Source organism: Cavia porcellus, unplaced genomic scaffold (assembly GCF_034190915.1).
Source record: "Cavia porcellus strain 051 isolate PalLab524CR breed Dunkin Hartley unplaced genomic scaffold, mCavPor4.1 scaffold_4, whole genome shotgun sequence".
NCBI classification, from domain to species: domain Eukaryota; kingdom Metazoa; phylum Chordata; class Mammalia; order Rodentia; family Caviidae; genus Cavia; species Cavia porcellus.
Window position 1 is genome coordinate 72,025,627 of NW_026947487.1, and position 17,117 is coordinate 72,042,743.

Below are 17,117 nucleotides of genomic sequence, written 5' to 3' on the forward strand. Positions count from 1 at the left end.
TGAAAGGTCAAAATCACAGTGTCAGCATAGGTCAGATTCTAGAGAGGGTCCTCTCCGGGTTCCCAAACTGTCAACTTCTTGTTCTCAAGTGGCAGAGAGCAGTGCGGAGGGGGAGAGGGGGAGCTGGCTCTCCCATGACTCTGATAAGGCTGCCCTCATGACTTCATCTAATCTGATTATCCTTCACAGAGCCCACCTCTTAACACCATCCCACTGGAAGGCAAAATTTCAGCATACAGAACTGGGGTGGGAACCACACAAACATTCAGCCCTTGTACTGCTGTATAGCTTCCAAGGACTTGGCGTGGTTATTGCCACAGTGCTCCATGTAGCTGTTATGGTAGTGACAGCTGGAAAAAGACACGAGGAATTTTTCTTTTCGTTTCATGTTTACTGCAGAAAACAGAAAGCTTATCTGCAAAGTCCTTTACAGTATGACATAAAAGATTAATCATTACAGTTATTTCCTTTATCTGTTCTATCAGTAATCTTGCTACTGGGGTTTTGTTTTAAATGACTAAGAAATGAAAGAAAAGTTCTCTCAGAACGACATGTGCTGATTTGTAACTTGGCAGTCGTATATATAAATACTGATAGCACTGAAGCTGTTTTGTTAACAGTAGGGCATTGTTGTCCTGGCTACGTTGGAGGGAAGTGCCAAAGGCATACCGATTCCATATCAGTTTGGTCTTAACCTCAATGTCTGTTGTTGGACAAGAACAGACATCCAGGTAAAAGGATGTATGTGGCTGATTACTCTTGTCCTTTTTGTAGCCAAATCTCACCTTGCTTTAGTCACATCTGGATAATACTCTGTTACCTGAGTACTCAGAGTGAAGTATTTCTTGTACTGTATAACGTGGTGTTACTGCTGCTGATGAAAAAACCATGTGTTTTGGATTCCCCCAAATTCTCCTCAGTGTGATACAATCAGATTGCTGTCTTCCTGTTCTCTGCATGGTGGTGACAAGTCTGAGAATGAAAGTGAAAGGACTGCACCATGAGAAATGCAAAACATAATTAGATAAAAAGTCCAAAGGGTACCTAGATTCCATAGGGAGAACCTGAGTATGAAACTGTATCAACACTGTAGTTCCCTGAGATCTATTAACGGTAGGCCTGTGACAGTCTGCAGTTATCTTCTCGTGATAGTCTAGGGGAAGTGGAGACATTAAAGGCTATATTCTGTTTACATTAGCCTGGTGCAGCAACAGCAGGTCATTAAACTGTCAGTAAGGCCTCCACGTGTTGCCCTGTATCAGGCAGTATAAGTACTCAAGATGCATGCCTTGCCACTTTTCAGGTGGGGAAACTGAGGCACACAGGGGCATTGGTCAGTCAGTGTTATGTAGCCAACAACCTAGGTTTCAAAGTCAGGTGGTTTGATCCAAGCTTGTGCTCCTTGGGCTGAGAGCTAGGACAGGGCTTTAGAATTCCTTCCCTTTTACTTGCTCCAGGAGAAAAACCACAGAAGAGTTGACTTTTTCCCTTTAGGCAGACTGTGTGATTTTCTAAAGACAAGGTTGTTATAGTTAAAAATATACTACATATGTATGAAGTGCAATATGTGAATTTTTTAATGGGTGAAGACAATACTAACAGTGTTTAAAAGGTTATAACAAAACGAGAGTGGACAGTAATGGCTGTGTTACATTTTTTTTGGCTATTTGGCATGTTCCTATGTTCTTTTTTAATTCCCTTTCCTTTTTTCTTTCTCTTTCTCATCACCAATTTTTAATAAGACTGTTTCAAATGTCTTTTATGAGTGTTTTTGTCTTTAACATTTCTTTCTAATGTAAAGGCCCAAGGGTGCAATTGAATTAAAGTGTATATACTTTTATATCTGTATGTATAGGTATTTTTGCTAAATTGATTTTGCTAATGAATTCTGCCAATTTCATCATTTGTTTGTGAGAATCACCATGCCATTCAGTCCTTGGTATTCTCTTGACAAAGAACAAATTTAATTTCATTAAAAACGTTTTTGCATTTCTTTCACACATAGGCTACTTTACGTACTCTGTACAACATTTGGTCATTCACTGATATAGTTGCTTTGAAAATATTTTAAAATCGGGGGCTGGGGATTTAGCTCAGCGGCATAAGCGCCTGCCTTGCAAGCAGGCAGTCATGAGTTCAATCCCCGGTACCGATAAAAAGGAAAAAGAAAATTTTTTTTTAAATCAATGAAATGGAGGCGGTGGCTGCACAGGATGGTAAATGTATGAAACACTGTCAAATTCCCTTTAAAGTGGTTGGTTTTATTTTCCATGAATTTTGCCTAGAGTTCATGCCCATGTGTGTGTGGAGTACAGACCTGGGCAGGGAGAGCTGCTGTGCCCTGGTGCCCAGCAAGCCACACACTGCAGTTGCCTCTGCGGTGCTCTTGGAGAGTTGGCTGAGAGGGTAATGTGGTTATTTTGTGTTTTGCAATTAAGGGTGGTCAATAATGAGTTTAAAACTGTTATTGAGTGATGAATTTGACTTGCCTTGGGGAGTAATCCTGCTAGGTTAGCATGCAGGTTTTATGACTGCCTGAGGAATTATCGGATAAGCAGTCTAGGGAACACAGAATGGAGCTGAGTCCAGCTAGGAAATGGAGGGAATCACTGGACTCTCTGAAGGACATCATAAACATCCCTCTGTTATGAAAGCCCTGACCGTCGGGGTAGGACTGAGCTAGCAAACCCTATCTGAAATAAAAGTCAACCTGCAGGCAGGAGTGCACAGTTGAGCACCCATCTTCACCTTGCCAAAGCTGTTTCTCCTGGTGCGTGGTGCAGTGTGGGATGTGCCTCCACCTCCACATTCCTCTTCTTAAAGGAACCTGTTGATACCAAACGTGTGTTTCCCTAAAGGGACTAATTTTCATATGATTTGTACGAACTGTAATGTGTTAAGGATTTCCCGTCCATATTTGTTTTTAGGTTTTCCCAATTCATTGTTTGAAAATGTAAAATGTGTGTGTTTAAATCTTGATATTATTCTAATGTTTATGTTATTATGTCTATTATTTCTTGTATGTCACTATTGCTTTAACTTTTCTTGGTCAAGTAATTGATAATTCAATGTGTTTTGCAGTTAAAGTTTCTTTTGAGTCTATAAAAGTCTAAATTATTTCTAGATTATTAAAAGTTTTCTTAGCACTTCTTACAGTTAAACAATCAAGATAATTAAGTTCCAGAACCAGCTTGAGTTTTGATTTGAATTATGATAAATTAAAAGTCAATTTGTGAATAATTGTCATGTTTGTGATATTTAATTTTATAATAATCCAAAGGCTTATGTTACATTTCTTTGTGAAATCATGTGGTTTGCTTTTTTTTACATTGGAAAATATCGGGAGTAAAGAAAGAATTAAGCATGGAAAGTGCTTTCAGTCTGGCTGGGTGTCCCATATGTAATGACTGATGAATGGGTTTCAAAGTGATATGCCTTAGCTCACATCTCAAACTATGTTAAGCCCTCGTTTCAGTCCTTACAAAAAAGAGATAAAAATAACCTTAATTCACTTCTGTTTAACATGTTTAATGTCTTCGTTGTATTCCAAGAGGAAAGTCAAATTAGAAGTAGGCTAGCCAGGATCTGATTGCTTTAATTTAATTTAGGAATGCCAGAGTAAATTCACATTGTTTAAAAAAAAAAATCACATTGCTATTTTTTGGTCTAAAACCTAAGCCTTTTAAAGTCCACTAGTACTAAAATAACAGAAGGGTGGCTGTTGGCGTCTCCCGGCGGATTGCACCCTCTTACTGCTTGCAGTCATCAGGAACCTGGATGCCACTGGCTTCTATGGGCTCTTCCACCTCCTCCTTTTGCTCCTCATCTTCCTCTTCCTCCTCCCTGTCCTCATCCTCCAAGATCCATGCACAGGCCCTCCATCTCGCCCATGAGCTCTTAGATCTTGGCAAACAGGGGCTTATATATGTCATTGTATTTTTTTCTCCAGAGCCCAAAATTTCTCATGAAATTTGGCATCTATCTTATCACGTGGCTTCTGCAGCTTTTTGAGTGCCAGGATGTGGCACTCGATGGAATTGGGCAGGTTCAGGAGAAAGTCATTTCTGGGCCTAAGTGCACTGTCTATGGGAGCCCGAGGCCGGGGGCTTCTGGGCCGCTGGCTGGCAGGGCTCTGAGATGCCCTGGCTGGCCACATCAGCATGTGGCTGAGGCTGCTGGCCCGCGGATGGGCTGCTTCTTGCTGTGCTGGTCTGAGCCAGGCTGCGGTCCTGCAGACGCTGCCCTCCCTGGCTCCTGGCTATCAGCTGATGGCATTGCGCTGGCTATGCTCCATACATGCTACCCCAAACCTGCCTCGGAGCTTTCCGCCTTCCAGAGAGCGAGTACCATTGGTGGCCAGGTGTTTTCCTGCTTGTTCCACAACCCCAGCTCCCATCTAGGCCCCTATAGGGGGCTGCCAGTGCACCCGTCAGCCCCCGTGTCCCTCTCTGCGGCAGGTGTTGGGCTACCTTCATCATGGCTTCTTCCCTTATTCTCCTCCATCCTTCTCCTTAATCACATCTTTAAATTCCTTTTCTGGACAGCAAAAACACTGGAGGGTCCCACCCCTCCGCTTCTTTGAGGTCCTGAGGTGCATGTGTCGGGGCTCAGCATCTTAACTGTTATTTGTGCATTTGGCTCCCCACCCTTGCACCTGCGTACCTTTCACACCTAGCAGCGATACCCTAGTAACAGGGTTATCAGTCAGTGGGATGGCCCCTCGGAACAGTTTTGACATCTTTCTGCAGAAAGTCTCTGAACTCTGAGTGTTCTGCCACATATTCTAGAGGGTTCTACACAATTACTATGAGGAACCGAAACTTGGAAGAAAGCCAGAAAAAAACGCTGTCAAAGAAAAGGATCTAGGAAAAGGTCGCCCTCTTGTCCCACATATTTGGTACTGATCTTTTTGGAGACACACACACACACACACACACACACACACACACAGTTGTTTTCCCCAAGGGATATGCACAATTCAGCTTTTGTTCCCTGGGGCTTGCTCCTGATTTGTGTCTAAAAATGTTATAAAAGTTCTTAAGCAGCAGATGTTGTTTCTGTGTTAGCAAAGCCAGTGAGCATTTAGTTTTAGTTGCTGCATGTATCACAATCAAATCCAGCACAAATTTGGCCTTTTTTCTCCTATAGTGTAGAAGTTGTGACAGACTTTTAAAAAAAAGAAATTATACTCATCTTTCAGGATTTTTATGTTCTTTCACTAGATCTTAAAAGTATTGAGCAAGGTAGTTTTTAAAAATCTGTTTTATCAAGGTACAATTTAATACAGTAAAATCCACCCTTTTGGGGCATCTTTGCAAAGAAATGGAGTTGTTACAGGTTTGATCCAGAATATGCCCTGGAAGGAGATTGGCTCACAGGAGTGCCGTGCTCATTGATAAAGTGACCCACTGGTGAGATTATAGCTAATGTGCTGTTCGAAGCTAGGGCCCCGTTGGAAGAGGTCTGTCCCTTCAGTTATGCCTTTGGAGGGTCCATCTCTATCCCCTTTCCCTACCCTCACTCTGCTTCCTGGCTGCCATGATGATTCTGCCTTGCTATTGGCTGAATCCTCAGAACCATGCACTAAAGTAAACCTTTCTTCGTTTGTTAAATCATAAGTGTTGTGTTCACTAACTTGAAAGCTGACTAATACATCAGTCCTGTAAGTACTATAGTACTGAAGAACAGTAGTAATAGTAAAGGGGATAGTACTATAGTAGTGAAGAACAGGAAGTAATGCCACTTGCCCCGAAGCACCTTTGTGATTTTTCTCCCATTTATAGCATTGGTCACAGTCTCAATTATTTTGCTTTTTCTAAAATGTCATAAATGAAATTTTATGAGTAGATTTTTGAATGTGGCTTTTGATAGAACTGTGGGGGACCAGCGGCGGCTGAAAAGATAAGTATGAAATATAAATGACCTTTATTTTGAGAATGCGGGGAGAGACACCCCTCCATCCCCTGGGGCGCAGCATTACCACACCCCCCCCTTGGCGATCTCTCCGTGGAACACGTGGAGTGGGGGCATACATGTAGCTTAGGTTTGGAGTGGAACCTAAGGGGCATTAGGGATGCACAGGTAGCCCATTGGAATTCTTTTGGTGCCATAGGTAAATTCCTAGGGGTGGGGGAGCTGGAGCTCCTTGGTTCCGCCGGAGGCTTTTCCAGCTACAGTGTTCGGCCTGGGCCAAAACTCTTTCAGCTTTGAAGTAGCATTCCTTTTTAATATTGAATAGTCTTCCCATTTGAAATTTCCAGTTTTTAAAAAAACATGTGAGCGGTGCTCCTGTGAACAGTGCACTGTAGCTCTCTCTTTCTCGTGAGGAAATACTGTAGAGTCAGTAAATAGTAGTAATGGAGATACTGGATCCTGTGGTAAGGGTCTTGGATACTTTCTCCTGGCTGAGACAAAATACCTGACACCAAAAGTTAAAGGAGAAAAGGTTTATTTCAACTAGCTGTTTTTAGAGGTTTCAATATTCATAGCTGATAGAATTTTCGGCATGGCTAAAAAGATAGAAATATGAGATAAAAGTGGAAAGTGGCCTTTATTCGGAGAATGCGGAGAGAGAACTCCCGACCACTGAGGTCTGGCTTTGTCTCTGCTGGACGTGTGGTATGGGGGCATATGTATAGCTTAGGTTTGGGGTGGAGCTTAAGGGGCATTACTGATGCACAGGTAGCTCATTGGAATTTATTTCAAGCCAAGGTAAATTGCTTAGGGGCAGGGAAGGTGACCTTCCACCTCCCAGCCTCCCACCGCTGCAGCTGCGTCCCCTTTAGGGCAAAATCCTTTCAATAGTCAGCTTTCTCCAAGGCAGGGAGGGCATGGCAAGAGGGTGCCTCAGGGGAGACCTTCCAAGACAGCAGGCAGGAAGCAGCAAATCTCCCCTTCCCTCTTTTTCTCATCCAGACTATTGCCTTCCATACCCCAAGGTGGGGCTTCCCACTATCCATACCCAACACTAATAAACCAGTTGGTGGGGCTGATCCTGTACCATACACCCTCAGTCTCAGTGTCACACACTCTTAATCCAACTATGTCCCAAAAGTCCCACCTATAAGCACTTGAGGCCTTGGGAGAACCTCTAGATGCAAGTGTTGATAGGAAGTGTATGTTTAACTTTTTAAGTAGCTGTCATGCGTTTTCCAAAGTGGCTGTGTGTCATTTTGCTTTTATACCAGTAGTGCATGACCTTCACCAGCATCTGGTATTGTCAAATTTGCTTTTTTCCTCCCAATCTGATAGTTGTGTACTATATTCTTAATCATTAATAATTTCCCAGTATGTTTATTTGCCAGTCTTACATTGTTTTGGTAAAGTGTCTGATTGACAACGCTTGCCTATTTTGTAAATTTTTGCTTTCATTTTTATTATGCTTTAAATGTTCTTTATATTTTCTGAATACAAGTCTTATATGAGAAGTATGTTTTATAAATATTTTCATTCTGACTATATTTTTTAGTCAGATATATGTTTTACAAAACATAGTTTTAGCTGGGTGTGGTGGTGTATGCTTGTAATCCCAGCACTGAGGAGGCTGAGGCAAGAGGATCCTTACAAATTCGAGGCCATCCTGAGCTACAAAGTGAGCTCAAAGCCAACCTGAACTGCATAACAAGACAAGGAAGACAACAAAACAAAACACAGCAACAAAAACCCATTACTTTTCTTTGTCTTTTTCTTATTGTCTTATTTTTCTTGTTACTGAGATAAATCACCCACCACCCAAAGTTAAAGAAGAAACAACTGTAGTTCACAGTTTGTAGAGGTTTCAGTTAAAAAGTCGGCTGGCTTCTAGGCAGAGTGGCATGGCAGAGGAGCTTCACAAAGGAGAAACAGTTCATGGCAAGCAGAAGTCAGCAAGCAGTGAAGAAGGAGGCAGTAAGTGAACAGCAGTGATGACAGCAGCCCTCTTTCTGTCCCTTCTATTTTGTTCAGGCTACACGTGCCCGTAGGGCCAGCAGCATTTACACTCGGGGCCTTCCCATATCCAGACCAGTCCATGGGCTAATGCAGTAAACAAATACACCCTTGGTCCTCGCATCTGTCACACACTGAATCCCAGCATCTCGAGAACACCTTGGACCCAACCCCCTCTGGAAATCCCACCTGCATGTGGCTTTGGGGGGACACCTAGATACAATTTATACCACTTAGGAATTATGCGTTGGTGTCAGGCTGAAGAAATGTCAGCCAAACCCAAGCCATAAAGTTTTTTTCCCTATATTCTCTTCTACAAGTTTTATAATTTTAAGTTTCTTATGTAGGCTGTAATCTTTGTTGAATTATGTTTTGCACAAATGTGAAGGTTTGTTTTTTGTTTTTTTAAATAGAATGTTCTGTCAAGTAAACACTGTTTGTTGAAGACATTGTCCTTTGCTGAATTGCCTTTCAAATTTGTCAAATATCAATTGATTTTATACATGTTGATTTGCTTCTGGACTTTTTCTGTGTTGCATTTGCTTACATGTCTATTCTTTCACTAATGTAATACTTGATAACTGAAATTAGCTCTCTATCTTTATTCTTTTTCAAACCTATTTCGGCTTTTCTAGTTTCTTTGCCTTTCTCCTTGACGAGCTTTTAAAAAGGCCTCAACATCATTGGGATTCAGATATTTCTAAACCCAAATACCCTGAGTATTTGCTCCTTAATATGTGCTTAAAATTTAAGTCAATTTGTTAAGTGTTATTTCGTTGGTGATTTTATAGACTGGCAAGTAATTGGTGCTGCAGTAATACAGAGTGGCAAATACTGTAGTTGAGCTATTATGAGCTATAATGCTTTGAAGTCTTTATGTTGGCATATACAACTGTCACGCAGCTGCCATGCTAAAAAGGCACAATGTGGGAGGAAAGGGGTGACATTAAGATACAGTAGTTGGGGGGCACAGATCTGTGCTCAAATACCTGGCTTAAGTCTCTGCCCCCTGTATTGATTTGCACTAATGATCATCTCAGCTTCAAAGTATTATTATTTTTTCTAATTTCTTATGTGTATGTATTTTATTGTGGCATAATTCTCATACCATAAAATTTACGCAAAGGGCAGTTTTGAGTATTTACTGACAGTGTATATCCAAGAACTTACATCAGGGGCTAACTCCTGGTGAACACGATAACTGCTAATGATCAGCGTGAGAGAAAAGAATGTGTTGACAGCAATACTAATTGACACCTCTGGTAGTTTGCTAGGAATGCTGCAGCAGAGTGTTGCTGAAATGTCTCGTTTTAGTAGTTCTGGAGATTAAAAGTCCAAAATCAGGTTTTTGGAAGATCATTTCCTTTTGAGGGATGCAAGGGAAGGAACTGCTCCTCCTGCCTGTGTCTCTTCACATCGTCTTTCTTCCGTGAGTATCTCTGTGTACAGTTTCTCCTTTTGTTAAGGATTCCCAGGCATAGCAGATTAGGCCCACTGTAACAACTACATTTAATCATTTTGAGGGTTAGGACTTCAATATGTGAATTTGGTGGGACACAGTTCAGCCTGTAATGCTTTACCCTTTTGGTAGAGTCACATCCTTGTTACACAAGAAATAATGTTTACTTCATTTCAGCAACTCCAAAAATCTTAATTGAGTCAAACATCACCTCTAATTCCCCCCCCCCCTTTTTTTTATCGGTACCAGGGATCGAACTCATGACTGCCTGCTTGCAAGGCAGGTGCTTATGCTACTGAGCTAAATCCCCAGCCCCTAAGTCCCCCATCTTATCTGTGTTGGTTCACTCTGTGTGCCATCTTGGCCAGACCAGGAAATGCCCAGATGCATGGCTCAGCATTATTCTGGGTGTGACTGTGAGACTGTTTCTAGATGAGATTTGTGTTTGCATGGAATTGGGTAAAGGGAATTGCCCTCCCAAATGTCAGTGGTCTTTATCTAATCAGTTTAAAGTCTGACTAGTGAAAATTCGGCTTTTTTTTTTTTGGTCTTAGAATTACAGTACACCATTGGCTCTTTTGGGTCTCTAGCTTGCCAGCTAAGATCTGGGACTTGTTACTTTCCTGACTGTATGAGCCAGTTCCTTATAATAACCCCACATAACCTATTGGCTGTTTATTCTATAGAGAATCCTAAGTCACACATCATGTAGATATTATTTACATCAAGTATGGGTGACGCTGAAGGTGCAATGCATCTTAAGGCAAACTGTGAAACTGTAGTTTATCTGATTCCAGAATACATGGGTGGGACAAACACAGGATAGACTTCTCATTCTGAGAGAGTCAGGACGTCTGAGCAAGTTGATGTTCAGATGGGAAAATCCCTCTAGATTTTGGGGTTTGAGAGGCTTAAGGAGCCTCTTAGGCTCCATCCTCTGACCCCTCAGGGAAGTGGGTCCACCTGGCTGGGAGCCCCATTCTTAACCTGGATTTGCAGAGCAGAGGCTGTCCCAGCACCCCCTGAACTCTCTTTGGGGTTATTGTATTCTTTTCTTCAAAGGTAACAGTTATTCATAGCCTGATAACTTTGTTGTACTGCTTTTAATGTGTAGAAGCCTAGAGAGCTGACAGCCTTCCTTCAGTTTATCCTATTTCTGTTCTCTGTGATCCCAGCTGGCAGTGTTTCTGAGAGAGTGAAATTCTCTAGGCGGTTCCCTGCAGGGTGGCAGGGGAAGGGAGTCCGTGTGCCAGGCAGCCTCACACATCTTCCCTGTGTAATTGTGTCTTTATTCCTGGCCTCTGCTGTGATGTTTCATACGATCCATGAGCCACATGCATAATCTCTGAGGCAAACTCCTATTCAGTTGGTCTTGGTTCTGTTTCCAGATTTGCTATCTGCATAAGCTGAAACATTTCCAGCCCCCAAATTTCTAGTTCCTTTTTGCTTAATATTTCCCTCTTCAATTTATATATTTCCTCTTGGATTTCATGCTAAGCAGCAGGAGAAACTAAGTTGTACTGTACCTTTAATGCGTTGTTCAAAAATCTCATATCCAACAACACGTACAAATTTTACTTTCCACAAAAACTGGAACATAATTTTTATAAGCTTCTTTACCACTTTATAACAAAGATTGCCTCTCCAATTTGCATTTTTTTTTTTTGTCTTTTTCTTTTTTATCAGTACTGGGGATCGAACTCGCGACCATATACTTGCAAGGCAGGTGGTTATGCTGCTGATGTTTTTTGTTTTTTGTAGTACTACAGATTGAAGTAGTACTACACTAGATTGCATACTAGGCAAGTGCTCTACCACTCAGCCACAGCCCCAGGCCACTGTTCTACTTTTTTTTTAATAACATATCACTTATATTCATTAAAGACCTCACCAAATACAATTTTTTTTTCAGGTACACTTTCAACATTCTTATTTCTAGCAACATTTCACTATGACATTATATTTTTGGGTTCACTAGGACATTTTCTTCAAAATTTTCTAAGCTGTAGTTCCCAAACCACTTTATATTTTTAGATATTTGCTAATATAGAACCCTGAAATTTGTGTGTGAGGGTTCTCCAGAGAAACAGAACCAATGGGATGTTTATGTGTGTGCTTATGTGTACACTGAAGCTATGTCCTGATGAACACATCATAAGTTAAATGAATTTGATGAGCGTCATGATTTAGCAACACAGATGTTGTAGAATATCCATTGCTTACTCTCTTGATTCCATGGATGACAGGTTCCTGTAGCAATTGCTGCTTCTCAATGTCACAGGAGAATCATACCACATATCACTACCCAAAAGGTCAGAATTCAAAAATAGAAGTATGATTTCTTTTTTAATTGATTTTAACTAGCATGTATTAATTCTGCATATTAAATGTGCTGCTTTATGCATGCATGTGGGATACACTGGATAAACCCAGATACCCTCTTATGCCCTGCCCCCTATGTTCAGGTCAGCATGTTTGGTTTCCATATACAAGAGAAATACGATACTTGTCTTTCTGCATCCAGTTCACTTCGCCCAGCATAGAACTCTTGAGCTCCGTTCACCCTTCCACAAATGGCAGGATTTCATTCTGTTTGTTCACATTTTCACATTGTCCTCACCCATTCATCTGTCCATAGGCACCTTGGCAGTTCCCCATTTCACATACTCTGCACAGTGCCGTAATGAACACGGGCATACAGTTGTCTGCATTTGTCAGTTTTCCCTTGCTGGGACAGAATACCCAACCTTTACAGTGCAAGGGAGTTAAGGTTTGTTTCAGTTCATGACTTTGGGGTTTCAGTCAGTGGCTGACTAAGGTAGTAAAAACATGGTGGAAGGGCACAGCAGAACAAAGCTGTTCAGTTTGTGGAAGCCGAGAAGCAGAGCACAGGGAAGACGAGGGAGCAGGGAACAGAGCCCGCATGTAGTTGCCAAGGTCATTACCCTTTTGGACACACGCCGTAGTGTTCTTCACTCATCTCCTAGGTGTTGCTTAATCCAGTGAAGTTAGCAGGTAAAATTAAAGTGTCATGTTTCTGTGGTCCACTAACTTCATTTCTTTTGGATGTACACCCACAGGTGGAGCACCTGGATTCACATGGTATGTGTGTTTCAGTCAATAGCCTGTAAGAGTTCATCCCCACATCTTTGCTAGCATTTACTAATTTTTTGATAAAGGCCATTTTAATTGTGGGTAAGAAGTTAATTTCATGATATTTTTTATTTGCCTTTCTCTGATAGCTGATATTTAGCTTTTTTTCAGAAATTATGTTGGCCATCTGTATTTCTAAGATCTTTTATGGAATTTTTTGGCTCCAATTTCTTACTTTCCTATGTGTATTCCTTTTATTTTTTCCTCTTGTCTCATTGCCTTAGCAAAAGTTTCAGTTACTGTATTGATAGCAGAGGTGATAGTGCACATCTTCATTTTGTTCTGATTTCAGAGGAAAAGCTTTCTGTTTTTTTCCCTTTTAATATGATGTTGGAGGTAAGTTAGTCATCAATGGCTTTTACCTGATTGAGTTAAAGTCCTTCCATACCTGTTTTCTTCAGGTTATTTTTTATTTTATTTTTCTAATAAATAGAGTTGAAATCTGTCAAAGGCTTTTCTGGCACTTAATGAGATGATCTTGTGATTTTTGTTTTTGCTTCTGTTTATGTGATGTAATACATTTATTATTGTGTATTTTAAACTACCCTTGCCTCCCTAGGAAAAGCTTATTTGGTTATGATGGTATATGATCTTTTTGATGACTTGTTGCATTTTGTTTCCCTGTGTCTTGTTGAGGAATTTTGCATCTGTATTCATTAAAAAGTTTAGCCTGAAGCCTTATTTTTTTAGTTGCATCCTTATCTGGTTTTGGAATCAAGGTGATACTAGCTTCCAGAAAGGTGTTAGGCTGCTTCCCTTTCAACTTCATTAAAGAGTTAAGGAGTGTAAACTTCAGGTCTTCTGTGAAGTTCTTGTAGAATTCTTATGTTTGATGTGTTTGTGATATTGGGATAATGCCTGTGATTTTATCAATGTTTATCTGAGTTTTTATGTCCAGTGGTGTTTGTTTTGTGAAGTTGAGTTTGCCAGTATTCAGTGCATATACATTTACAATTGTCACTTTATTGTGTGGGCTTTTCTTAGTTGGTGGTTCTTTTCTTACTGCCTAAATTTTCTTATCTGTTATTGGACTGTTTAGGGTTGTTGTATCTCTTGGTTCAGTTTTTTTTTTTTAATTTATGTTAAAAAGAAAAGAATTCAAAATAATAGCAGGTTAATACATTGCTTATTGTTTTCTGTAGTTACTCAGAGTGCAAGATTATTGGCATTTAATTGTCCAAACAATATTAGCGTAAACCTTTCTTTTCAATGAACTAAGAGAAATTAATAGTTATAAAGCTTTTTTTTTTTTTTTTTTTTGCTTTTCCCTTCCTTATTTTCTGTATTCCTTGATCCCAATTTCTCTTCCTTTTGAAATTTGTTCCCATTTTACAACCTGTATTCTACATTTTGGATCTTACTTACTCTTTCAGCTTTTCATGGTAGGAAGACAATACGATGTTTACACATGTGCGTCTAGTTTATTTCACTTATGAGTATGGTCTCAAGTTGCATCCATTTCCCTATAAAAACCTCCAGTTTATCCTTCTGTCTGATTGAATAGTGCTCCATTGTATGTAAAAAAATCTTTTTTATTCATTCTTTGGTTTATGGGCATTTGGGTTGTTTCCAGGATCTAGCTATTCCAAATTGTGCTGGTGTAAACACAAATGCACATATATCGCCATGGTACAATGTTTTGAAGTTTTCTGGGAAGAGACTCAGAAGGGGAATAGCTGGGTCAAATGGGACCACCAATCCTCGTGTTTTGAGGAATCTCCATACTGCACCAGTGTACACTTCCAACAACAGTGGAAAAGGGGTCCTTTTCCCCCCCGATAGCCTCTCCAGCATTTACTTTTGGTTGATTTCTTGAGGGTAGCCATTCTTTCCAGAGTAAAATGGAATCCCAGTATTGTTTTGTGTCTCTCAAATGGCCAGTATTGGTGAACATTTTTTCATATATTTATTTGCCATTTGTTTTTCTTCATCTGAGAAGTGTGTGTTCCATCATAGATGCCCATTTTTGGATTGTAGTTTTTATTTGAAATCTTTCTAGTTTTTTTAAAATGTAAGCTCTCATTTCTATAAAATTTCCTTTTTAGTATTGATTTTACTGCAATTTACATGTTCTAGGTTGTCTTCCATTTTCATTTCTTTCAAGCAATTTTTAAATTGCCCTCTTATTTCCTCAGTGACCTAGTGTTCCTTCAAAAGTATATTGTTCAGTTTCCATGCATTTGTATAATTTCTAAAATTTTGTTATTGATTTAGAGTTTTATTTCATTTTTATCAGGAAAGGTACAGAGTATGATTTTAGTTTATTGTTTAGTTTGTTAAAACTAATTTTGTGGCCTAATTATGTGGTCTGTTCTAGATAATATTTGTATCATTTGCTGATAAAAAGAATATATTTTGTAGCAGTTGGATGAAATGTTACATAAATGTTCACTAAATCCACTTAATCTGCAGTATAAGTTTTAGTGCGATGTATCTTTGTTGATTTGGCAGGGGAGGTTGGGATGATCTATCTATTGGTGAGCATGGAGTATGGAAATATACCCGGAGCACTACGGCATCGCAGCCTGTATCTCCCTTTAGGTCTAATGGTGTTTACTCTATGTGCGTGGATGTACTATCATTAGGTACATGTACAATCTCCATATCTTCCTGTTGAATTTGATTCCTTGCTCAATATACAGCGACCTCTACGTCTCTTCTTACTATTTTTATCGTAAAGTTTACTTTGTCAGATAGAACTGTAGTTACTTCTTCTTGTTTTTGGATTTCATTGTTGTGGTATATCATTTCCATCCTTTCATTTTCAGTCCATGTATAAAGTGCCGTGATGAATTTCATGTATGCATTGGTCTTGTGTTACTTATGCATTCAGTCAGTCTGTATCTTTTGAATATTTAAACTATTTATATTCATAATTAGTGATAGCAAAGAACTAAATATTGTCATTTTATTGATTTTTCTCTAGCTTTGAATATTCCTTTTACTTCCTCTGGTTCATTTTTGTGTTTTGCTCCATTGGCAGTTTGTTTTGTCTTTTGTATATCCACTTTGCTAGCAGATGTTACACTTTCACATGCTTTCATGGTGGTAGTAATCTTTCTTTCACTCTGGATGTAGGATTCCCTTAAAGTATCAGTTGTGGGGCTGGTCTAAATGTCATGAATTCTTTCCATTCTTGCTTATCTTGGGAAATTTGTTTATGAAGATGGCCTTGGTAGGCATAGTAATCTGGGTTTGCAGTTACTTTCTTTCCAGACTTGCAATATGTCATTGTATTCTCTCATAGTCTATAGGCTTTCCACTGAGAAATCGCCTCTTAAATTGATGAGGATACTCTTAAATGTAACTTAGTTCTTTTGTTTTGCAAATTTAAAATGCTTTTTTGACTATAATATGCCATGGTGAACAGTTCACTTTTTCTTTACTAATTGAACTAATTCAATTCTTGGTCTTGTACTTTTGACCATTTGTCTATAATATGCCACGGTAAACATTTTACTTTGTCCTTAGATGTCTCTCCCACGATTAGGGGATGTTTCTGCTTGTGTTTCACTGAGTAGGTTTTCGGTCCCTTAGCTTCATTTTCCTTGCCTCAGGTGTGCACACAGCTGGCCACACCCTAGGTTTCAGAGGGCAGGCGCTGGGCTGTCTTGGCTCTGGAGGTGGAGCTCTTTGTACTCCTCTCTGTAGAGAACCGTGCCTACCCTGACTGGTACCCACAGGTTTACATCACAGTCACTTTGTTGGGCCACACTGGGGCAGCCACCATTTAACCAGTACAGTGCAATGCCTGTGCATTCCCAGAGCTAGAAATTTGCAGGGGTTCTGAACCTTACGGTTGTGTAAACTATGACAACAGCTTCTCGAGATGGTTTCTGACTCTGGCACCCTGAGTGCTTACTGGGAGATGATGTAGACCCTCCCCCAAAACAAGGCTACCCTGCACATTTCAGTTTAACTGTGTAGTGACAGCAAGCCTGTGAGGATTGTGAAGCTTCTCAGCAGCTAGGGTCATCATCTGCACTGATGGAATTTGTGTGGACTCTTCATCTTGCAGAGGGAGGACTCCTCTCCTCCTAGCTGTGAAATCAGGGAGGCAGAGGTAGGGATATTGTTTCTCTTACTATGCTGCTGTCCCAAGCTGTGAGTCTTACATGATTCTTGGTGTGTCTTCTGCTGATTTTAGTGTTCTCCGAGTTGCTCAACTCCCTGTGCAGTTGTTTTTCTCTGTGCTGGGTGTCTCTATTTGGCCGTCTCAGATCTCTCACAAAGGATGGTTTCTGCTGATTGTGAATCACTGTTTCACCATTGTACAGCTGAAAATCCTAAGTCAAAGCATTGTAAGTCAGGCACCATTAGATTAGTAGAGTGGGAGGAGGTGGTTGATTTGTTGATAGATTTTAATGAATGGGCTGATGTGCAAATCTGAAGTCTACAGGGCAGACTCTCAGGTGAGAACTTGCAGGAGTTGACTTTGAAGTCTTGAGCTCAGAGGCAGTCTGGAAGCAAATTCTTCCCTCTGGAGGACCTCAGTCACTTCTCATGGATGGCCTTTGAGGTCCACCATTGTTATGGAGGCTGATGTATTTTATTTAAAATCTATTAATTTAAGTGATAA

At 40.3% G+C, this 17,117-nt stretch overlaps 2 protein-coding genes across 7 annotated transcripts in view; one reads left to right on the forward strand and one right to left on the reverse strand.

The window, feature by feature from the left end:
- The window catches only part of Herc3 (HECT and RLD domain containing E3 ubiquitin protein ligase 3), a 136,360-nt gene that overhangs the window by 113,532 nt on the left and 5,711 nt on the right, over positions 1-17,117 (forward strand). The window lies entirely within an intron of this gene.
- Positions 3,618-4,162, reverse strand: Nap1l5 (nucleosome assembly protein 1 like 5). Its single transcript, XM_013150034.2, is given in 3 exon segments — positions 3,618-3,872; positions 3,874-3,942; positions 3,944-4,162. Coding segments are annotated over 3 exon segments (411 nt in total). The 3' UTR covers positions 3,618-3,749.